The sequence below is a fragment of the Strongylocentrotus purpuratus genome, unplaced genomic scaffold (assembly GCF_000002235.5).
Source record: "Strongylocentrotus purpuratus isolate Spur 01 unplaced genomic scaffold, Spur_5.0 spur5_scaffold_20, whole genome shotgun sequence".
NCBI classification, from domain to species: Eukaryota; Metazoa; Echinodermata; class Echinoidea; order Camarodonta; family Strongylocentrotidae; genus Strongylocentrotus; species Strongylocentrotus purpuratus.
Window position 1 is genome coordinate 24555922 of NW_022145606.1, and position 25038 is coordinate 24580959.

Sequence of the window (25038 nt, forward strand, 5' to 3'; positions counted from 1 at the left end):
ATATTCTCATATCCAGGCAGTATTATCATAACCTCACGTATTGATGGCTATTTCATGAGCCGCATATTCAACTACCACTCCGCCACTGGAAAAAATGGACCTGTATAATAATCTCGTACCGGTATATTAATCAGGAATAAGAGATAAGCTTATCCCACTATGCACCCACAATGCAATTTACGACGTGCACACTTCGCATAAACCCGGGATCTGCCGTATCGCAGCGAAATCTACATTAAGTCACTGTGCTACGCTGCTATATAGCCGACGTGTACTAATCTTGAATTGCCGGTGAGAGATATGCGTTTATTTTGCGAAGTTTTGGTTGGACTGTACATTTCTCTGCATCCAAATAATCTTCTTGCACCTTATTTCTAGAGGAATATAATAACAATGTCGAAGCCAGATCAACTCCTTGCAATCAAACCACCAACGGAACTCCGTTTCCGAGGTAAACACTTTTTTGGTTTTGATTTGTTTTTACTCGTTTCAATTTGTTTTCTCATTTGATTTGCATTGATCTGATCATCATCATGTGACATGTGTGTTATTTTTTTGAACGTTAGATACAAGATTTGGCAGCTGACTTTGATATTTATCTTGGTTTTTAGTTTCTATGTAAGAATTTTTTTAGATGTTTGGCATTATCATGAAATAGTCTAGGAAACCGCTCATCTGCTCATTCTCTGACCAGCAGAGCACCACACATAGGAGCATCATTATCCTGGCTGTGTAGTAAAAGCTGTGCTTTTGATTCTCAACATTTCAAACACCACTTTACAAAACTCAACTGATTTTACTCAAAATCGGTACTTTAGTGACAATTGAAGACACCTATATAGCAGTAAAATACCTTTTTTTTTCAACTTACTGATGTTAAAAATAATAATTAAACAAATTCAAATTGTAAGTCTAGTGTCAAACTTTGCTTACAGCTGCATCGGCATGATTGTGTAAAGTCTAGGGAATATTTGGAGGCGTGTATATCTGTGTACGGGTCTAATATTACCTGGCTCACAGCATGAATGGAGTGCTAGATGTCAATACGCATTAGCATTGACTCTCTATGCTTTGCTGGAGTGCAGAGCACTAGACTATTTCGTCAACGACAATGACATGGCTTTGCCGATTCAGCGATTTGAACGAATATGATTATGATCGGTAGAGTTCTAAGGGCGCTTTGTCCGGGAATGAGGTTTATCCGCATGAAAGGATATCCTCGTAAACACGGTCAAATTGCGTCCTCAAAAATAGGGATCGTCTGCACGTTTTTCTTCATAGGCGCTCTGGCGGTTTCGAGTTCCTGAACTGCGCACTGGCGATGCAAAAAACGGATTCCACATAAGAAAATTACCCCAGTCCACCGTCTACTTTGATGGTTTGTCCGTCTTCCCAAGGATTTATCACTCATAACGTGACAGTCTCTGTACAAAGTCAATGTAAAAATAAAATGCATCTAGAAAATCATTGTGGAATCCGTTTTTCGCATCGCCAACGCGCAGATTGGAAATGTGAAACGTCTGCGAAAATGAAGACGATCCTTATTTTTACGGACACGTCTGTCCGCATTTACGAAGGCGATCCTCGTTTATGCAGACAATCAAAGATAGACTTCTTAGTTCTTTCCCCTTTCCTGACTAATGTAACAGGACAGACTTGACTTAAAGAGAGTAGCCGACCCTACCCAAAACAGAGGCTAACGAACGCAAGCGACATACATTTTTCGGTCTAAGACTCGACTAGCCTTACGGTTACAGGCTTTGTCTTTTACTTAGTAATTCATATGTTTAATCAAAAATAATTATCACCAAGGGCAAGGCCAAGCCTATACAAAAATAAACGTCTGATTTGGGTCATTTCTTTAAATAAAACTGACATTTGTTGACATTCCCCAATACAGACGGTACTGCAAAGATTTCGCACCCTGGGGGTAATCTAGAGCCAGCGATGAACACATTTTCGTTCGCGACATTTTCTCCCCGATTTTCTTAATTTAGATCTAATTTTCTGATTTCTTAATCAGATGTAATTTAGGTTGGTTTGCCTATCTCCTAATTACAGTTATCAAAATTTGATAACTTATTATTAAATGCGAAATTTACGAACTTACTTATATGAATTATCCAATTTGTATCTCCGAACCGTGAAACAGTACGTTCATGCACTCGAACATTTAGCTTTATGACCCGGCGGCCGATATATTTCCGGGTCAACCTACTAAAACATAGCCAATAGCCAATCAGAGCGCTCGTTTCGTGGGTCAAACCGGGCTGACTTGTACGTAGCTACAGTAGCTATTGGACGTTCGCAAAGAAAAAATGAATATTCATCAACTTAAACCAAGATGGCTGACAACGAATCATTTTGACTAGGAGACTTTCTCGGATTAATCATTAATTTAGGATCTAGATGAGCAAGCTATCGTAAGTCAAATAAGCTATATATACGTTATTTTTTACTTTTTCTAATATAGATTCTAATTATTGTAATATTGCAACATTTATGAGGATGTAAAGAGTGAAAATCTTGTTTCATATCTCATTAATCGCGGTTCGACCGAACCGAACCATTTGTTCCGTAGAGTCCCCATAGGACGAACTTCAGTCTCTATAATCGGAGGTCTAGTGGAGCCAGACGTAGTCTCAGCGGAACAACCGACGATATAGAGAGACTGAAGCTTTATGTCAAGGCCAAGCCTTACTAAGCATGCGCCTACCTATATCACTATCATGGTCATGGACATGAAACAGACTTGGCAGTACATGAATCCTGTTGGCATTAACTGTCATGCGATTTACATCACAAAAATGTTGACCTCTGACAGGAGTTTGTAATGTTGATCCTGGCCAGAATCTTGTGTATAAAAAAATCGGTATACAAAAAAATAACACTGATTTCTCATTGTCAATGTAATGCTGAATTGCAAAAAGAATGAACAACCCTGAAGTGCTGGAAGTATTGGTGATTCAGCATCTAACATTTAGCGATACTTTCAATGACCGTATTGGGAGACTGTTTCCCAACTTGAGACTGAGAGACTGCCATCATGATTCGTATTTGAAATTAAGATTACAAAAGGACAAAAGAAACAACATCCACAGATATGTTCCTTTTTTCCAGCCAGACCTTTTCCTCTCTGCACTGAGGTCGGGAGCCCAGTAGTTTTGTTTATGGATCTTTAAACAAAAGAGAAAAGGGTTATGAAAACAAATGTAGACAATGAGTTTTTAAAATAGACGATAAAAAGGGGTAATTTGTCATGAGGAATCTACTTATCACATTTTCAATTTAAGCCAAGGTGATCTCTTTGTAACAAATGTAAAGAAAGGAAACTGGTAGTGATGCTGGTATCCCAAATAAAGCTCTGGGGCTCCCAAATATGCTACCAAATATTTTGACAAAAGTCTCTGACAATACAGACAGTGTCTCAACTCTCAAATAGAAAAGAGTCTCCCATAGTGCCTCTACTAGTTGACCTCTGGCTCTGACCAGTTTGGACTTTGTTCATGTTGTTAGACCATGAGGCCATCATTTTCTTAAGTTTACGTTTAGTCTGACTCCAAGATAACTTCTAAGTCAAGTCAACTCTATTTTTAGTATTCATCTGTTTTTTGTTTTATTTTTTTTTTTCATTTCAGGTCCATTTACAGATGTTGTCACATCTGAGCTGACACTTTCAAATCCATCGGACAAAATTATCTGCTTTAAGATCCAAACAACAACACAAAGTAGGTACTGTGTGAGACCGAAAAGTGGAATCATGATTCCCAATCAGAACGTCACTGTTTCAGGTAGGTACTATGGTATGGAAGGAATTTGAATAAGAAGGGGAAGGAGATTAATGAAAAAGACAGAGAGACAGAGAGAGAGAGACGGACAGACCTGTAACATAATTTGTATCCAGAGTAAGAATTTATGATGTGATAAATTGTGTAGATTGGGATTTCAAACCTCAAGATCTCCCTTCCATTCCCCAAAATGAAAAGAAGATTGTATTGATTGCATTATTTGAATATTTAATTCATTGTAAGCATGCTGAATAAGACTTACAGGTAAACATACAAAATTAATATTCGTGAAGAAGAGATGAAAAGTATACTAAAGAGCATGCATACAGAACTTACTATTAATGTTCTTTCTTCCCTTTTCCTTCTATTCTTTTTCTGCTGTAGTAATGCTACAACCCTTTCACTTTGATCCAAATGAGAAGTACAATCACAAATTCATGGTACAATCAATCGTCATACCAAAGGCAGATATTGACTTGGAAGCAGTGGTATGTATTAGCTCATCTTTTCACTTTAGGGATCATTCAAGGGTTGCTAATATAGTATTAATGACTGCTTTGAGAAAAATAGTTGTTTTTATACGCTCAAGGGAAGGTTAGAACTGTGCTATTACCCGAGGCGTGCCGAGGGGAATAGCCCAATTGTAACCTTCCCGAGAGCGTATAAAAACAACTATTTCTCGAATATTAAAGCAGTCATTAATACTTTTATATGCCGAAAAAAATAGACTAAAAAATAAAAAATACTTTTTTTATTTGTCGAAGGTGAGATTCGAACTCTTGCGTACATTGAGTGATGCATCTTAAACCAACGCCTTACACCACTCGGCCATCGCGCGCTGTTAACATGCTTGGCAGTTCTGTACAATATATACATTAAAATGGATTGAAACCGGCTTCGGCGTGATGAATGCTTCGCAAAAGCACCCTTCTTTTACTTTTGCAATGCATATTGGCACGAACTTAGATCAAGATCTATCGGCAGATGTTGTTTTTTTGTTTTTGAAAGTTTATTTTCGTCTTCATGTCAACAATGCAAGATAAAATTGTCGGTAAGATCGATCGAGATTAAATTGTATTGAAATTACCGACCAATCCTTCGCACACATACGGTATCCTCGATCGCTCAAACCATTGTTTAACATGTAAACCTATGGGGTAACCATGGAGACTGACCTATTTTCTTAATAACCATGATTATTGGGATTTTGAACTGTTTTAACCATGGTTACCGGGAATTTTACAGGAACAGCTGAAGTTTATGAATGCAATTTCGACCAATCAGATTGCTGGATTACTTAAGTGAGGTATATAATGTACAATGTATCCCCTGGCAGTATGCTGGACGATACTTTGGATTACGCAGCGTCCGCCGCGTCATATTCTTGTGTGCGCACTAACTGTCACATTCCTTGACGGATTTCATTCAAATTTTGTATGGAGGTGGATCTTGGTATAATATACACACCTATCATTTTTGGTGATGCTGCTCCCAGTGTTCTGTCAGTATTTCTGTCAAATAAAGTGGATTATCATATATTTGTCCAGTGAACTATTACTCTTTTCACACTGGTTTTGCTTAACCCCGTACTTTGCTTAGCCCCGTACTATCCTTAACCCCAGACTATTTGTTGGGGCTTTTCACACACGCTGTTTTTAGTCCCGTACTAGCGCCTCTTCCGGAATAAGAAAATTCACCCTGTTCTCACTGCAATTCGTTAACCCCGGGTATCGTGAATGTTATGATTTGACATACTTCGCATCTGACCAGCTGCGATACGCTCCATTGCGTAGTTCCGGACTTTTTTTCGTTTCTGTTCTCATTCATTTGCTTGGCACGTCAATTGCGGGGTTAGCAAGAGTTAGCACCACAATTGCGGAGTTAGCCCTGCTATTTTTACTTCATAATTACTGTTTTTACACTGGCAATATTTTGCTTAACCCCGTACTATTGATAGGTGGCGTTAACCCCGTACTATAGGTGGGGCTAAGACCCCCCCCCCCCCTTAACCCCACTTATAGTACGGGGTTAAGCAAAATATTGCCAGTGTAAAAACAGTAATTATGAAGTCTGTTTTTTCCAGCGAATATCTTAATCCTTAAGTTATCTTGATTTTATTTAAATCTATTAATGTACGTGTTCATTGATTTTATTAATAGTATTAACTATTATGAGGTGGGCTGTATAACGTACAGACCACCTTATAATTTCGTTAGAATTGCCTTTATTTATCAGGTGGGCTGTATAACGTACAGACCACCTTATAATTTCGTTAGAATTACCTTTATTTATCAGGTGGGCTGTATAACGTACAGACCACCTTATAATTTCGTTAGAATTGCCTTTATTATTTATTTATCAGGTGGGCTGTATAACGTACAGACCACCTTATAATTTCGTTAAAGTTGCCTTTATTTATTTATTTATTTATTTTTCTTACATCTAACCACTTTTTTGTAAGCACGATTACTTAAAAATGGCTCAATCAAATACCTTTAAATTTGGCACACACATGTATAGGCATATGTACAAAGCACAATAATGTTTTCAACATTGACCCTCACTGATGACGTCATCTAGGCGCCATTTTGTAAAATTTTCGGAAAATCAATTCATGATGATATCTTCATAACGGAAAGGCATTTCTCATTCATATTTATTATGATAAAGGTCAATATCCGTCCGGTCAATTGCAGGTCAAATAACGAGCGCGTGCGCGTACGTACGCGCGTCAATGTGCGCGCAAAATTTCAAAATGCTCAAAATCGTATCAAAATTATTTTGCATACGTTTTTGGCCATTCTAAGCATTTTATAAAAAATCGCACACACGCGCATGCGTGCGCGTTTTCGAACGTAAAACTATTACACAACATAGAATCGCCATTTTTTTTCCTTTCATAGTTTTCACATATTTTTACAAACAAATTGATACCATGTTTGTCTCTTTATGACCATTGATAACGGAATGATCGACCGTTTAACATAAATGTCCGTGCGCGCGAGCTCTTGTAATACATAGGATATATGGGCAAAAACATGCCTATACAAAATCCATTGTAGCTCTTTGGGATGCAACTGGGAACCCCAATTTTTTTCTTCATATTTTGATAGAGTATGAGTCAGAGACATGATTTGTATGTCTCATTTGACCCTCAATTATGTCATGACGTCATCATAATTGCCTGTGAACTCAAAATTTCCATTTGCATATTATGACGTCAGCATATTTTTGGAAAATTGATTGTATCTCTGTAAATATTGATTTTTTTTTCCTACAGATTTTGATATGTACTAGCTAAAACAAATTTCTACAAAAAAATTGCCACAATTTTTTATTTTGACAAAGGCATCATGGCGTATTTTTGGCGATTAAAGGAGGCATGTCAATTTTTCACATTTTGCGTGTATTCTCAATAGGACATGATTTTTTCTTAAAACTGGATTCTACATTCCCGTCTTTTGCGAGCAATATCTCCGTCGTTTTAGCTTCGTTTACGCTGAGCTTCGAGTATGTTGTAGCTGAGACAATAAGCTATCTCAAATGTGCCCTTTATTTTGTCTCAGATTTTAGTTGGACCAGCCCACCTATACTTGTTCCAAACAAGTATTACAAATCTAGTATCTTTTTCTTATTTCTAACCACTTTTTTGTAAGCACGATTACTTGGAAATGGCTTAATCAAATGCCTTCAAATTTGACACACATATGTATAGGCATATGTACGAAGCACAATAACGTTTTCAACATTGACCTTCACTGATGACGTCATCTAGGCGCCATTTTGTAAAATTTTCGGAAAATCAATTCATGATCATATCTTCATAATAGAAAGGCATTTCTCATTCATATTTATCATGATTAAGGTCAATACCCGTCCGGTCAATTTCATGTAAAAAAACGCGCGCGTACGGGTACGTCCGCGCGTGGTGCGCGCGCAAAATTTTGAAATGCTCAACATAGTCTCAAAATCATTTTGCATACGTTTTAGGCCATTTTAAGCATTTTATAAAAAATCGCTCACACGCGCATGCGCGCGCGTGCGCGCGCGTTTTCGCGCATTTTTTTTCTTTCTTGATATTCCACATATTTTTACAAACAAATTGATACCATGTTTGTCTCTTTATAACTATTGATACCGGAATGATTGACCGTTTACATAAATTTCCGTGCGCGCGAGCTCTTGTAATACATAGCATATGTATGCAAAAACATGCCTATTCAAAATCCATTGTAGCTCTTTAAGATGCAAGGTGACCCCAATTTGTTTTCATATTTTAATAGAATATGATTCGGAGATATTGTTTCATGTCTCATTTGACCCTCAATTAATTCATGACGTCATCATAATGGCCTCCGAACTCAAAATTTTAATTTGCATATTATGACGTCAGCATATTTATGGAAAATTGATTGTATCTCTGTAAATATTGATCAATTTTCTTCCTAATTTTGATATGTTCTAGCTGAGACAATTTTCTACAAATGTAGTGGTCACGATTTTTCTTTTTGACAAAAGCATCATGTCGTATTTTTGCGATTAAAAGAGGCATGTCAATTTTTCACATTTTGCGTGTATTCTCTATGGAACATTACTTTTTCTCAAAAACTGGGTTCTACATTTCAGACTTTCGCGAACAATATCTCCGTCTTTTTAGCTTCGTTTACGCTGAACTTCGAGTATGTTGTAGCTGAGACAATAAGATATCTGAAATGTGCCCTTTATTTTGTCTCGATTTTTTGTTGGATCAGCCCACCTATACTTGTTCCAAACAAGTATTGCAAATCTAGTTTGTATACTCTATTCATCTTTAATGGACTTTAAAGGTTTTCCAAACAATGTACATATTTTCCTTTGATCGTCAAATCATAGATAATAAAGTATGATATGCCTTTCCTGAGATGCAACAGACGTCATGTAAGCGGGAACTTATCAATTCCACAATGCCATGAGCTGCTATGATCGGTATTTGACAAAAGGTAAAAGACGGGAGTCATTTTGACCAGGTCAAAAAGTACAAGCGAAAATCCTTATTTACTACAAAGCGTAGCAGTTATGGGCATAAATCTTTCCCAAATGAATGTATGTAACCATTCTGACCATATAAGTATAATAAGCTATCTAATGCAATATATTTGTTATGTGTAAAGAATGTCCATACATTAACGAACTTGTCAATTATATTGTATGTATTGTATGCATTCAAATTGTAATTAATGCAATGTCGCGATAACCTTAGTGTCATATCATATGAAATTAAGGTAACCAAATTGAATTATGCTGATCCATGGCTGCAAGAAGCTTGGGTGCAGACAACACGTTTTATAGATAGAAATCACATATTCAGTCAAGCACCCCTTGAAACATCACAAAGTAAGTCCGCCCCCGCCGGAAAGAAAGAAAAAAAGTTTGGCATGCCAGGCACCCATACAATGGAATGCAGTGGAGAATGCAGTGAAGCTTGGAGCGGCTTTTGTAGGCTCGCATGGTTTTCTTTGTCTAAGTATAATGGGCGCACACTCCCGATTTCGTCAAGGTTCTTTTCCCTACCTGAATTTTTTTTGATAGAATGAATATGCCCCAACTTATACTTAAATGTCTGCCCTATCCTGTGTTCATCCTAGGAGAACTTGTAGAGTACATGAATGCGAAATCAAAATGCGTTAATCATAAGTTTCTTGGACATATTATTTTGTCATCTGTTTATTAATTTGTATTATCTTATTAATCAAAATGGGAATTATGCAAGAACAAATAGAGATACTCCACCACCTTTCCTAGGTGTCTCGTAAGGGGTGATAGAGCGCTCACCGCGTCCTTTCGACACAACCAATGTTGAGGGGGGGGGGGGGGGTGTATCTGACTTTCCTCGAATGTCTTCTTCAGCTACACACCCTTTCGATATACACCGTAGATATCTCTTTCCAGCGGTATTGAGGGTATTAGGGAATTATCATCATTACAAATTTCTATTTAATAATGTAACGTCCAATCTCAAATAATCAAGGGTCATTAAAAATCGCTTTAAAACTAAAAGTCGGTGTGTTTACATTCAAGATCATGATAAATAATACCGCCTCCCCTCCCCTTCTCCAAACATACACACATACGCACTCACAAACGTATGGGTAGCCTCTCATCGTTCTTAAAAATTGATTGATACCACAGACCTATAATCTGATCACCTATACCTCGGTTACTGTCAAGCGTAATGTCATTTTATAATCATACTTGTTAAACTCTGTTCCATTTTTCTAATTCTTGAACGAAGTCACGTTGGATAAAAAGCCCAAAATGTTATCCTCATCGTGCCACAGCCAGACATTCTACCATCTATTTTACAAGTTCGGCTTTTTATCTCTCAAATATTCTTATTTCTAATCATTTTTAAGCCCTTGATTGAGCATATCGAATGTAAAATCATCCGGTGCTTGACTCATCCCTCTCTACATTTCATTCCGCATTTTCTTCTCGAAATGATAGAGTTCAATACTTTGGCTAGTTGTAAGGAGATAAGCCAGGAAGCCTCTTTTACTTTGTAAATTCTATTTTGTCACAAAACTGAATGACAAAGAGGTTAAAATTCCTGGAGTGTACACATACACAGTGGTATCCACTTTAGAATTGGAAGCGGTGCCAAAAACAGGCGCCGCTTTATCAAAAAGAGGACTCCCCAAAAAATTAACTCTAAGAATACCAGGCAGAATAATGTACGGGATTTACGTGCTGGGTCTGTATAGAAGAGCTTTAATGGCACATTGTGGGTTAACATTACGAAATTGTGCGTGAAATCACATCCAATCAAGCGAAAATTGATCTGCACTAGACTTGAAAGGTGTTTTGCTCTTTTTCCAAACAATGTAAATATTTGCCTTTCATGATGGAATCTTAGATAACAAAGTACGATAACCCTTTACTGAGATGAAACATACGTCAGGTAAGCGGGAAATAATCCAGTTATATTATCTTCGGTATTTGACAAAAGGAAAAGGCGTGCGTAATTCTGAACGGGTAAAGAAGTACTAGCAAAAGTCCTTAATTACTACAAAACCTAGCAGTGTTCAGGACAATGCTTTCCCAAAATGAATATATGTAACCGTTCTGACCGTCAAGCAGAAGAAGCTGACTTATGCAATAGTTGTTGACGTGGGTAAAAATTGTGCATGAATTTAGGAAATGGTATATTTCATGTAAGTGTTGTATGACTTTAACATTTTTAATCAAGGTTTTATACTTTCCTCGAATGTCTTCGTCAACGCCACATTCTTTCCATATTAGCCTACATAATATTTCTATCCAGCGGTTTTGAGGGTATTAGGAGATTATTATCATTATAAAAGTTCATTTTAGAAATTTATCGTCCAATCTAACAGTACAGAGTGAGTCAAAAAAATGTCCCACTTTCTAAAAGTTGTATTGTTTGAAGTATGAATATTTAATCATGGGTTGCATGACATGTGTTGATAGAGTTATCCTCCCCGTACATTTAGGTACCATTTTCATTTGAATCCCTGCATGCATGACTGAACATCAGACAATCTTTTCAAGACTGCCAGATCTCACTTGCGCCAAGTTACTGGGTGAGGAATAAAACAGTGCATCGAACAATACAGTCAGATAGACACACACACACACACACACACACACACGCACATGTATGGGTAGCCTTTCATTGATGTTGAAAATTAATTGAGAACACAGACCTATAATCTGACCACCTTTACATTGGTCACTGTCAAACCACGTTTATGTATATTCACAATTATACTAGCTCTAACCTGTTCCATTAACCAAGTTGTTGAGCGGGTTCACGCTCGGTAACGAGCCCAACATTGTATCTTTACCGTAGCCCCGCCCCCCCCCCACTCAGTGTTATTTAGGGTACGCATATGCGTGTTCCAACCGACCCCCCCCCCCCCCTTTTCACCAAAAGTCCGGTTTGTAAAGTCAATACGGCTCGACCTTTTTCTTTTGTATACGAGCCTTTTTCAGCATCCCCCCCCCTTTTCAGCAAAAGTCCGGTGTGTAAAGTCAATACGGCTCGACCTTTTTCTTTTGTTACGAAAAGGACATTTTGGCAACACGCATGCGGTCATTTTGAAACCTGAGTGGGGGGCCGGGACCGTAGCATAGCCAGCCATTGTAAAATCTCTTTTACAAGAGCTGCTTTTTATCGCTCAATTTTTCTTATTCATAATGGTATGTATGCCCTCGGTTGAGCATATAGAATTTAAAATCTTCCAGTGTTTGATTCATCCCTCTCTTCATTTTAGTCCACTTTAATATAACGACATTTCGTTTATCTCTCGAAACGATAGAGTTCAATTCTTCGTTCGGCTAGTTGTACAGAGATAAGCCATGGAGTCTCTTTTACTTTGTGAACTCTATTTTGTCATAAACTGAATAACAAAGAGGTTGAAATTCCTGGAGTGTACACATACACAATGGTATCTACCTTAGAATTGAAGCGGTGCCAAGAACAGGGAATCAAAAAGGGGAATCCCCTCTTAAATTAACTCTAAGAATACCAGGCAAGATAATGTATAGGGTTTACGTGCAGGGTCTGTATAGAAGAGATTTAATGGCACAGTATGGGTTAACAGTACGAAATTGTGCGTGAAATCAAATACCAATCATGCAAAAATACCCAATTGATGTACAATAGACTTGAAAGGTGAAGCTTACCAATGGAATAGATTTTAAGGTACTATATCCCATTTGCAGACCAAAACAAAATGAAAAGGTTAAATTCCAACGGCGTTTGAAAGATAATACTAATTTAGAACTTCCTTTAAAAAAGGGGGCTTGAACATGCCTTTAAGTGGGACAAATGACTTTTAGTTGTCGAATCGACTTAAGAGCTATAGAGCCAGTAAGTAACAGTCTCATTTTCAGACCATTGTACCGAATGGTCGTACGTTTTATGCTGCGCAAAGATTCATTCAATTCAATTTTGGATATTACAAAGAGTGACGTAGACAAATGCTCATGTAACCTTTACAGCTCATTTTATGTATGTTATTACCAAAGAAGAAAATAAAGCCAGTCAGTCACTCAATAGTGTCTGACAGTGAAGTCTAACAAGTAAACGGGTTTTCTTGCATAATTTGCATTTTAGGACACTGATAATGTTCAAATTTCGCAGATAGGCACCAGGCCCCATCAGGCAGAGCTGAGGATTGAAATGGGTTATAACAAAATATCGCAAAAAATATTGCAAAATTATTTACTTTACTTGTATCAAAGAGAACTGTTGCTGAGCTAGCGCCATGAGCGTCCCTGGACGGTGTGTGCGCTCTTATACAAATAACGCACGTCCCAGAGTGCAATAGCGGTGAATGCAGTACGCGCGAGGTTTCTTTAGATTGGTGCCGCTCTGTGCAACGAGCCGCTTGCGGCGAGTTGACAGTGCGAACCATCTGAAGAAACCGAGCGTTTACTGCATTTACGTTTTGCACAACAGGGTCAAGTGCGTTATTTGTTTTATAAAATAGCGACACAAATAGCAAAAACAAAACTTTAGATCTAATAAGTTAGAGTCTACGAGAGTTCGATCTAGATCTAGATCTAGAGTTATGTTGGTTCTACTTCTAATTAGACTAAGACCTTGCACAATTGCAGGCTTACCAAAAAGTCAATGGGATTCATTGCCTTGATTAAAAATAAAATCCATACAGTGGGTCTAGAGACGAGTCTACATCAGACAGCTGAAATTCCTGGCTTCATTATAAAATCCAAAAGTCAAAACAGGCCTAAATCCAAGGCAAAAGTAAAATAAAAATTTGCTTTTTAATAATACCCCGCTGGCCGCTCTAGCTAGCTAGCTAGAGCTAGCTACGCGTACGTTGCGCTGGGGATCCTGGTGGAGCGTACAATATTAGCTACGCGTAGCCTACAATAATTGCAATGCAACTCGAGGGAGCGCGTACTACACGTACGCGCGCGCACTGGATCTCCATGGTCACGCGTACGCACCGTGCAATATAACTTTTTACTGCGCTTTTTCTGCACTCATTTCTGCAAAATCGTGCTTGCATCAAATTTTTTTCAATGTCATGTGACGCGTATTGACCAATCACGATGCTTAAAATACTAGAGCCATTTTATAAATAAGTTTACACTATTATTATTACATGAAATATTCGTAATTCCTGCACAGTTCTACAGAATTTGATGTTGGCTGCAAAAGGGACATAGTATCTTTAATGTGGGTAAAAAGTGTCTGTGAATTTACGACCTTGACTTTTTTTTTATTGTAAGTAATGTTTGCATTTTAACATTTTTAATCGAGGATTCTTTTCTCAAATGTCTTTGTCAACGCCACACCCTTTCCATATTATTATCCTTCATAATAGGGAAGTTTACACCTACACAAAAAGAGAAAATCCGTTGTTTTTTTGCGTGTGTGGACAGAATAATTTCACTAATTTTCGCGATCAAATTCGCAGTAAGTCTTGCGAATTTTCAGCATAATCACGATAGTTTGCCGGCCCGTGTGTATGTGTGAATAAATTGAGAATATTTTTCCAGGATTCCATGCGCGCTAACTCGGTCGAGACTCACGCATTCGCAGTTTGGACGTTCTTGCCGTCGAGAGAGAATTCTCCCTGTGTTCGAACGATCCAATTCGCACTTAATTGACATGTGTAAACAGTAGCAAAAAAAGAAATCGATCTTTGCTTCGCGATCCAAATCGCACTAATTGTTTTGTGTGAACGGGCCTATTGTCTCTATCCAGCGGCTTTGAGGGTAGTAGGAGATTATTATCATTATAGATATTCACGTTAGAAATTTATCATCCAATCTCAAAGCATAAAGGGTCAATACAAAATTCGGTGTGTTACATTCAATATCACGATTAACCCCCCATGCACAATGGTATCCACTTTAAAGTTGGAAGCGGTGCCAAAAACAGGCGCCGCATTATCAACAAGAGGACTCCCCCAAAAAATTAACTCTAAGAATACCAGGCAGAATAATGTACGGGATTTACGTGCAGGGTCTGTATAAAACTGCTTTAATGGCACATTGTGGGTTAACATTGCGAAATTGTGTGTGAAATCACCTCCAATCATGCGAAAATACTCTATTGATCTACATTCGACTTGAAAGGTGTTTTGCACTCTTTCCGAACGATGTACATATTTGCCTTTCATGATGGAATCATAGATAACAACGTTCGGTAACCCTTTACAGAGATGCAACAAACACAATGTAAGCGGGAAATATTCAAGGCTACAACGATGAAGCTGAATATATCGATATTTTGCTAAGGGAAAATACGTTTATCATTCTATCCAGGTTAAAGCACTTATTATTTTTTATTTTTTTGCTCAACGCAACTCAACTCATATTTCTCGGATTTTCAACAAATAGCAAGTCAACACAATCCTAGGCTATTGCATCATTTTTTGGTTTTACTTCTTTTTACTTCTTGATTTTGAAATAAATATTTTCGATATAATGAAAACTAAAAATATTAGCTTGAAAAAGTGAATTTGGTTGCATCTTTACATCCAAATCAGCAGCTTTTCCATAACCCATGTATAAACAAGAAAGGCGTTTATGGATTTTGCTGTAGCTTGGAATTTTCCCACTAAATACAAAGTCCCAAACATTTGTTCCTTTCCGTTTGGGGGCGCTTTGATCCCTTCTTGGGTTGATAAGACTATACGATGTAATTATGTATCTTTCGTTGCTTCCTCCATTCGATGTTTAACTATGCATCGTGGCAAATATTAATGCAAATTAACACATTCATGTGAACCTCAATTCAACGAAGCAGGTTAACATACTCAGAAAAGTCTTCCAGGCGACCTAGGTTGTGATGATAATAATAATAATAATAGGCATTTCTATAGCGCCGTCTATCTAGAAATTCTATTCTGAGGCGCATTTATTTTTACCCCGGCTTTAGCCTAGGTGCCATTACAGCGCTCCAGCATTTCAAGGAATTCATTCCTGCCAGGTACCCATTTACCTCACCTGGGTGGAGTGTGGCAAATGAAGAGTAATGCCCTGCCAAAGGACATTAGTGTATAACCCAAAGGAACTAGGCTACACCACGTTCAAGTTTCAGTTTCAAGTTTTATTTCAATTCAAATTTAAAAAAACACACAATATTCAGATTATATACAATATAGCAAACAGAGAATACACACAAAATGGAAACATGTCTACAAACATATTGGAATATTACAAAGTTAATCAGCAATAGAATTGGAGAACCTATCCAAAAAAAGGTCTGTCGAGGCAGTCCGTGTTATTAAAAAATACATATAAGTTCCAACAATTGCCTATAAAATATATAACTATAACAAAACAGTGTACAAAACATAGGAGACATATTAACATACAAATATTATTATTGATTTAAAAACAGATGAAGTATTTTCAATTATAGATGTTAAAGAGTTAAAGAATGTATTATCACGGATATCTCTGGGGAGAGAATTCCATATTTTGGGGCCAAAGTGTCTCAAAGTAAATAAAGAACTTGTTGATAGACATTTTTTAATACAATTATTACCAGGATTTTTAGTATCATAATTATGAAAAGATTGTTTACATTTCATCATAGTGGCAAGATTAATCGGTAGTTTATCAGTTTTATGTTTAAAAACCATGAGTGATATACAATATTGGTTCAATTGATAAATATTTAAAAACTGTAGTTGTTGAAATAACGGTATTGATAGGTATTTAAATCAGACATAAGACATATTCTTATTATTTTGGTAAATCCATATTGGCAAGAATGTAATATTGCATTATTTAAAGGGATAGTTGAGTTCTGTTTTCAGACCGCAAATGCCTTCAAAGTGCATGGTTATTGCTCTTATTCTTATCTATGACATTGATAGTGCCCTTTTATAACCTAAAATTGCTATGAAGGTAATTTTAGACCCCCAAATGTGTGAAATTTAGCAAATACGATCATACCAATTCAGCTCCACTTTCAAAAAAACACTGTGACCGTTAATTAATTATTTAATTAAAAATAACAATACATGAGTCAGCTAATTGTGAGTAATATAATCAGCACGAAAACGCCAACAAAAAAACAAACATCGGCATTGGTTGAAATAAGACGTAAAAGGCGTTATTGCGTTTTTTTCAACGGCTTTTTCAATTTTTTCAAAATATCTAATATTTGTGGTGGTACACAAGTATAAGAAATCGTTATATTTCAGCCGTCTCTGAACCGATTTTGATCAAACAAAGATGATTTTGTCATTTAGATATTATGTTCTTTCAAATTTGACACTCAGTTTTTCATTATCTCACAAAAAAATATTTTGTGTAAAAAAAAAATGGTGAAACTGAGATTGGTCTATAATTACTTAAATTATGAACATCATCTTTTTTGTATATTGGAGTGACTCTGGCTTATTTCATTTCTGACGGCATATTTCCTGTACAAAAAGACATTTCTTAATCAACTTTCTTAATTACACTTGGATTGAAATCATCTACTCCACAACTTTGAGTACTTTTCAATGATTGTACAATTGTAGTTATTTCATTTGCATTAACAGGTTTTAAAAATAAAGATGCAGCACATGGTTGAGGCAACAAATCTCTATAATTTGCCATATTATTAACAGAATAGTTTTGCATGTATTCAAAACAATATTAATACAAAAGTCATTAAAAGAATTTGCAATGTCATGTGGACCGTTCATATTTTGTCCATTTACTTTAAAATGTGAAGGCAAAGTCGTTGACTTCTTTTCAACCGAAGACTTCGATTTTGCGAAGACATGCACTCTCCATGGACTGCAGTTCAACGGATAAATAATGTTAAATGAAAATAGTTCACTGTCATTATCTTCACCTCCATTGTCTTGATCGCCATAATCTTTAAAATACTGGACACATCGTCGTCGTCGTCGTCGTCGTTGATATCACAATTAAGATTATCTTCAGTCGGATTGTTGTCCTCACCTTCACCGCATTATCATTGCCATACTTAGTGCCATAATAAGAGTAAATATTTGCTTTTTCTCACGAGTAATTCTACTATTAAAGGATAGGAATCATCCACGCATAGTTAGTATTTTTAATATTTTGTAGTAAGAAACATTAGTATGGGCGAGTTGTGTCATAAAACATGTGAAACGTGGACTGTTCTTCCATCTTTGGGTAAAACCATTCCCCTCCTTGAAAATGTTTCAAGTACACTGCAACATTTTTAGCGTTTTTTTTACTAACATGTTTTTGTTCCCAAAAGCAAAAAACATATATGTTTAGGTGATAGGGTAAGGGTTAGGGTAAGGGTTAGAATTCAAACACTTAAAGGCCATCTGTACTAGTGTGGCTAGGAGGGATTAGACCAACCAGGGTGGTCACTGACAGGTGGTTATCTTATCAACTAAACTCTCAATCAACATAAGAAAAAGAGGTTCACGGGGGACGAATGGTCACCGATTAGGCATTGTTTTCTATATAAAGGTAGCAAGTAGCTACAAGTAGTACAGTGGGGCTTTTAAAACGCAGGTAAATTAGCACTGATTGTTAAACAATGGACCTATTACGGATGGAAATTTAACGTGATTCTGTCTTTGATCCAATGATAGTCACCGCCTTCTGATTATGTGCATCTTAATGAGAATATTCAGCTGTTTTAACAATAACGACTGCGTTAAAGCATTTTCGGTCATTGACAAAGGAGCAGTTTCCCTCTCTTGGGTTTTGTTTGGATGGTGTGCTCTGTAAGAGTGTGTCTTAAATAAAAACATCCCCAAGGGGGAGCAGCAAAGTTGAAAAGCAGACGATTTTGGTGATATGAAATATATTATTACTGATTCGCACACTTCCGCACACACCCATGACCTCATAAAACAATTAGAAGGCCATGATCTTTATAAGCCCTGTGCGTTGTAACTCTGGAATATTCTGAGGAAATAGGGGGAAACGGGATTTTAAATCACAACGAACCCACATATGACCGCTATCTAGTCAGGTGGGCTGTATAACGTCCAGACCACCTTATAATTTCGTTAGAATTGCCTTTATGTATTTATTTATTATCAGGTGGGCTGTATATCGTACAGACCACCTTATAATTTCGTTAGAATTGCCTTTATTTATTTATTATATATTTTTTCTTATTTCTAACCACTTTTTTGCTGGCTAGATAACTTGGAAATGGCTCAATCAAATGCCTTGAAATTTGGCACACATAAGTATTGGCATATGTACAAAGCACAATAACGTTTTCAACATTGACCTTCACCGATGACGTCATCTAGGCGCCATTTTGTAAAATTTTGCGAAAATCAACACATGATCATATCTTCATAACCAAAGGTTGTTTCTCATTCATATTTATCATGATTAAGGTCAATATCCGTCTGGTCAATTACAGGTCAAATAACGCGCGCGTCCGCGTACGTCCGCGCGTCAATGCGCGCGCAAAATGTTTAAATGCTCAAAATCTCCTCAAAATCATTTTTGCATACGTTTTAGGCCATTCTAAGCATTTTATAAAAAATCGCGCACACACGCATGCGTGCGCGTTTTTTGCGCGTAAAACTATAACACAAAATAGAATTGCCTTTTTTTTTCTTTCATAATATTTCACATATATTTATAAACAAATTGATACCATGTTTGTCTCTTTATGACTATTAATAACGGATTGATCGACCATTTAACAACAATTTCCGTGCGCGCGAGCTCTTGTAATACATAGCATATATGGGCAAAAACATGCCTATGCAAAATCCATTGTAGCTCTTTAGGATGCAAGGTGACCCCAATTTTTTTCATATTTTGATAGAGTATGAATCGGAGATATGATTTCATGTCTCATTTGACCCTCAATTAACTCATGACGTCATCAAAATGGCCTCCGAACTCAAAATTCCAATTTGCATATTATGACGTCAGCATATTTATGGAAAATTGATTGTATCTCTGTAAATATTGATCAAGTTCCTTTCAAATTTCGATATGTTCTAGCTGAGACAATTCAATACAAATGCAGAACACAAAATTTTTCTTTTTGACAAAGGAATCATGGTGTATTTTTGCGATTAAAGGAGGCATGCCAATTTTTCACTTATTGCGTGTATTCTCTATGGAACATGACTTTTTCTCAAAACTGGATTCTACATTCCCGTCTTTCGCGAGCAATATCTCCGTCGTTTTAGCTTCGTTTACGCTGAACTTTGGGTATGATGTAGCTGAGACAATTAGCTATCTCAAATGTGCGCTTCATTTTGTCTCAAATTTTAGTTGGACCAGCCCACCTATACTTGTTCCAAACAAGTATTACAAATCTAGTTATCATTATTATTCTTATTATTATTATTATTATTATTATTATTATTATTGATATTATTATCGTGTTCATCTATCACACTAGATGCTTAACTGGAGAAGATGTGTTATTTTGTGTCCTGTAAAATACTGGATTTAACACTAACTGTCACTGTTTGATCCATGTATGGATATGTGAGGCCTTTGTCTAGTGTTAAGGCACTACTTAGAGAGAGTTAACAGATCAACAGATGACTGGAAACTGAAAATTTGAAGCTAGAATTCACATCCAAATCTGGACTTATGTAGCGGTGGACATATTTCAGTCCCATCCCTTTATTTTCCTGAAGTGAAAATCCACCTTTTGCTGTTATCAACATGCCTGGTCGTGGAAGCAGGTGGAAGTAAGGGAAAGGCGAAGAAGGATAATATGCCTGGAATGTTTCTCCGAGGATCCGCTCAGGGCCAGGCAAAAACCCCATCACCACAGCGCCCATTTGTGGTCAACAATGATGTAGATCGCAAGGTCGCCTCTGAACGAGGGATGGCATATTCCATTTGTCCTAATATTTGTTTAATAATGTTTGTAATAAAACACGCACCAATCAAAGAGAAAAGAAGCTGCAAAGGACGCGCTTATAAAAAAAAACCTTGGATAACCAAATCAATAATGAAGTCTGTTCGAAAAAAATATAAATTGTTTTTAAAAGTAAGTAAATCTAATTTTGATGTAAGTGATGTACAAATTATTTCGGAACTACAGAAATGTATTAACGACTGTTCTTTGCAATGCCAAGAAAAATTATTACAGTGGTTTTGCTAGTTGAGAACAGCAATAACACTAGTAAAACGTAGAACATTATCAATGAATTACTATCTGGGAGAAATAAAGGTAACAAAGGTACTAAGGTAGACAAACTTATAAGGCGTATTAATGGATATGATAAAGTTCTAACAACTGAATCTGAAATTGCCAATTAATTTAATGATTTCTTTGTAAACATTGGTCCAAATCTAGCATCAGCAATACCAAATGTACCCACATTATTTGAAGATTATTTGAATAATAGTGTTGAGCAATCCCTTTTTTTGGAAACCGGTCACAATGAAGAAAGTTCATGACCACATGTTGGCTCTAGACGAGAAGAAAGCTTGTGGTTACGACAACATTCCAGTACGCCTGATTAAGGATGGTGCATCTATTTTGGCTGAACCATTAAGACATATCTTCAATCTTTCATTGGAAACAGGAAATTTCCCTGATCAAATGAAAATTGCTAAAGTCAGTCCACTGTTTAAGAAAGGCAATAAACATGAAATAGGGAATTATAGACCCATTTATGTCTTACCAATTTTGGGTAAAGTACTAGACAAAAATCGATTGACCAGTTTTCTAGAAACGCATGACATTTTATATTACCATCAGTAGGGATTTAGGAAAAAGTATAGTACTAAATTATCATTAATTCATCGTATGAATACGGTATTGAAAAGTATAGACGAAGGATGTGTACGCTTGGTGTGTTTCTTCACTTTCAAAAGGCTTTTGACACAATAAACCACAACATATTATTTAAAAAGCTATCCCATTATGGCATCCGAGGACATGCACTGAAATGGCTCGAAAGCTATCTTAGTGACATAATGCAGTTTGTGAAATACAAAGAGTCATCATCAGAAAGTAGATATATCAAATGCGGTGTACCACAAGGTTCTTCCTTATGACCAACTCTGTTTTTAATCTATATAAACGGTTTGCCAACTGTGACAAATCATTTCAATTTCAGACTATTTGCAGATGATTCTAATATTTTTCATACTATTCCCAAAGGTTTAGATCAAATAGATGAGTGTGAAGTAAATGAAAATTTAAAATTAATACAGAATTGGTGCACTGCAAATAAGCTTACTATCAATGCGTCAAAAACCAATTTCATGTTCTTCAGTAGTTGTAGAAGAAAGGCTGTGCTTAAAGGGAGATTAAAAATATATGGGGCGGAATTAAGAGAAGTGGAGGAAGCGACATTTGTTGGCATTACCATTGACAGACATTTAACATGGAATTCACATATAAAATCTGTTAATGACTGTATACGGAGAAAGGTCGGTATCCTCTTTAAATTACGGCACTTTGTCCCTAAACGTATATTGATACTGTTGTATAAAGCTCTGATACAGCCACATATTACATATGGCATCGAGGTTTGGGGTAGTACTTATAAATCACACTTGAATTGTATGTTTTATACTCAAAAGATGGCTGTACTTGCTATAACTTTCAAGCCACATCGTTCTCATACTAATGCACTGTTTCATGATCTCAAATTGTTGAATGTTTTTAAATTGCATAAATTATCTATATGTACTTTTGTTTTTGATTTGATAAATGAACGATTACCTCATTCCTTAAAAAATTATTGCAGTATGATACAACATGAATATTCCACAAGACAAAAAACGGGTCGAAAATTACGTCTTCCTTTATTCAAAACAGAACAAGGAAAGTTTTCTGTTTCGTTTGTTGGAAGTAATTTTTGGAATATGCTTCCTACTGATCTAAGAATTGAGAGATCAAGAACCTCTTTTCGTAAAAAAACTTACAAAATTACTTTTAATTGAAAACCACGAATCATAACCTCGTAACTATATAGTTGTATATATACTAGTTTCATTTTAATATACACAAATCGTATTTATAAGATTTGGAAACCCATCATGTATTTTTGAATTAACTTTATTTTAGGCTTTAGATAACGAGAGTCAGACTCGACTAGCACATGTGCTATTTTTGTCTCTATTTTACCATCGATCACAAACTCATTGTAAATAGTCCGTTTTACTCTTGAAGCAAAGTTTACTTTATATTTGTCATAATGTACATGTATTTTTCATAATTCATGTCATGCATTTATGTTATATTGACATTGTCATTGTACATTTATCTTTTGTTTCAATGTTTTCAATGGTGGTGAATAAATAAATTCAATTCAATTAAGTTAAATTATCCTTTACTCAAGCCATTTTTTTATTATGGGAAGTTCTCCCCCAACCAGCAAAACAAAATGAAGGAAAGCATTCAGTAAAAGTATGAAAAAATTATGATACATTAGAATTATGATGAATAAGAAAATCACATAAATATTTTTGCAGTCTCAAAATTGGCAAATATAAGATTTCTTTTCAAGCTACTCTCATTGTTTTCCAAGCTTCTCTCATTTTTTTCCACTGAACTTTTAAAAATCTGTTTTTTTTAATTGTTTGTGAATAATTTCATTTGAGAGATCAAGATATCCAATTTGTTGTGACCATTTTTTTTCTTTGTAGTGGAAAGCATCAGATATTGCTGCTATAATGGACACCAAACTAAACTGTGTTTTTGAATGGCCAGCCAACCTAGCTCCTGCACCTGCCTCACAAGATCAACTCCTTGCAATCAAACCACCAACGGAACTCCGTTTCCGAGGTAAAAATTTATTTGGTTTTGATTTTTTTTTTACTCGTTTCAATTTGTTTTCTCATTTGATTTGCATTGATCTAATCATCATCATGTGACATGTGTGTTATTATCAACGTTACATTCAAGATGTGGCAGCTGACTTTGATATTTATCTTGGGTTTTAGTTTCTATGTTAGAAATATTCAGATGTTTGGCATTATCATGAAATAGTCTAGGAAACCGCTCATCTGCTCATTCTCTGACCAGCAGAGCACCACACAAAGGAGCATCACTATCCTAGCTGGCTGTGTAGTAAAACCTGTGGTTTTGATTCTCAACTTTTTCAAACACCACTGTACAAAACTCAACTGATTTCACTCAAAATCGGTACTTTAGTGACAATTGATGACACCTAAATAGCAGTAAAATACATTTTTTCAACTTACTGATGTAAACAAAAAAATAAATAAAAATAAAATCAAATTGTTAGTCTAGTGTCAAACTTTGCTTACAGCTGCATCGGCATGATTGTGTACAGTCTATGTAATATTGTGTAGTGTATATTTGTGTATGGGTCTAATAATACCTGGCTCACAGCATGTATGCAGTGCTAGAGGTCAATGCGCGTTAGCATTGACTCTCTATGCTTTGCTGGAGTGCAGAGCACTAGACTATTTCGTCAATGACAATGACATGGCTTTGATGATTCAGCGATTGGAATGAATATGATTGTGATCGGTAGAGTTCTAAGGGCGCTTTGTCCGGGAATGAGGATCATCCGCATAAACGAGGATATCTTCGTAAACACGGTCACATTGCGTCCTCAAAAATAGGGATCGTCCGCACGTTTTTCTTCATAGGCGCTCTCCCGGTTTCGGGTTCCCGAACTGCCCAAAAACGGAATCCACATGAGAAAAAAAAAAACAGTCCACCGTCTACTTTGATGGGTTGTCCGTCTTCCCAAGGATTTATCACTCATAACGTGACAGTCTCTGGACAAAGTTAATGTAAAAATAAAATGCATCAAGAAAATCATTGTGGAATCCTTTTTTCGCATCGCCAACGCACAGATTGGAAATGTGAAACGTCTGCGAAAATGAAGACGATCTTTATTTTTACGGACAGGTCTGTCCGCATTTACGAAGGCTATCCTCGTTTATGCAGACAATCAAAGATAGACTTCTTAGTTCTTTACCCTTTCCTGACTAATGTAACAGGACAGACTCGAATTAAAGAAAGGAGCTGACCCTACCCAAAACAGAGGCTAACGAACGCAAGCGACATAAATTGTTCGGTCTAAGACTCAACTAGCCTCACGGTTACAGGCTTTGTCTTTTACTTAGTAATTCATATGTTTAATCAAAATAATTATCACCAAGGGCAAGGCCAAGCCTATACAAAAATAAACGTCTGATTTGGGTCATTTCTTTAAAAAAAACTGACATTTGTTGACATTCCCCAATACAGACGGTACTGCAGAGATTTCGCACCCTGGGGGTTATCTAGAGCCAGCGATGAACATATTTTCGTTCACGACATTTTCTCCTC

General features: G+C 36.5%; 1 protein-coding gene across 1 annotated transcript in view; it reads left to right on the plus strand.

Moving 5' to 3' along the window:
• Positions 1 to 275: 275 nt before the first annotated feature.
• The window catches only part of LOC100891940 (vesicle-associated membrane protein-associated protein A-like), a 29582-nt gene continuing 4819 nt past the window's right edge, over positions 276 to 25038 (plus strand). The window contains exons 1-4 of the mRNA XM_030993784.1: positions 276 to 451; positions 3639 to 3791; positions 4173 to 4276; positions 23379 to 23517. Of these exons, the coding sequence (XP_030849644.1) occupies positions 394 to 451; positions 3639 to 3791; positions 4173 to 4276; positions 23379 to 23517 (454 nt within the window). The 5' untranslated portion in view covers positions 276 to 393. The remainder of the gene's footprint in view (positions 452 to 3638; positions 3792 to 4172; positions 4277 to 23378; positions 23518 to 25038) is intronic.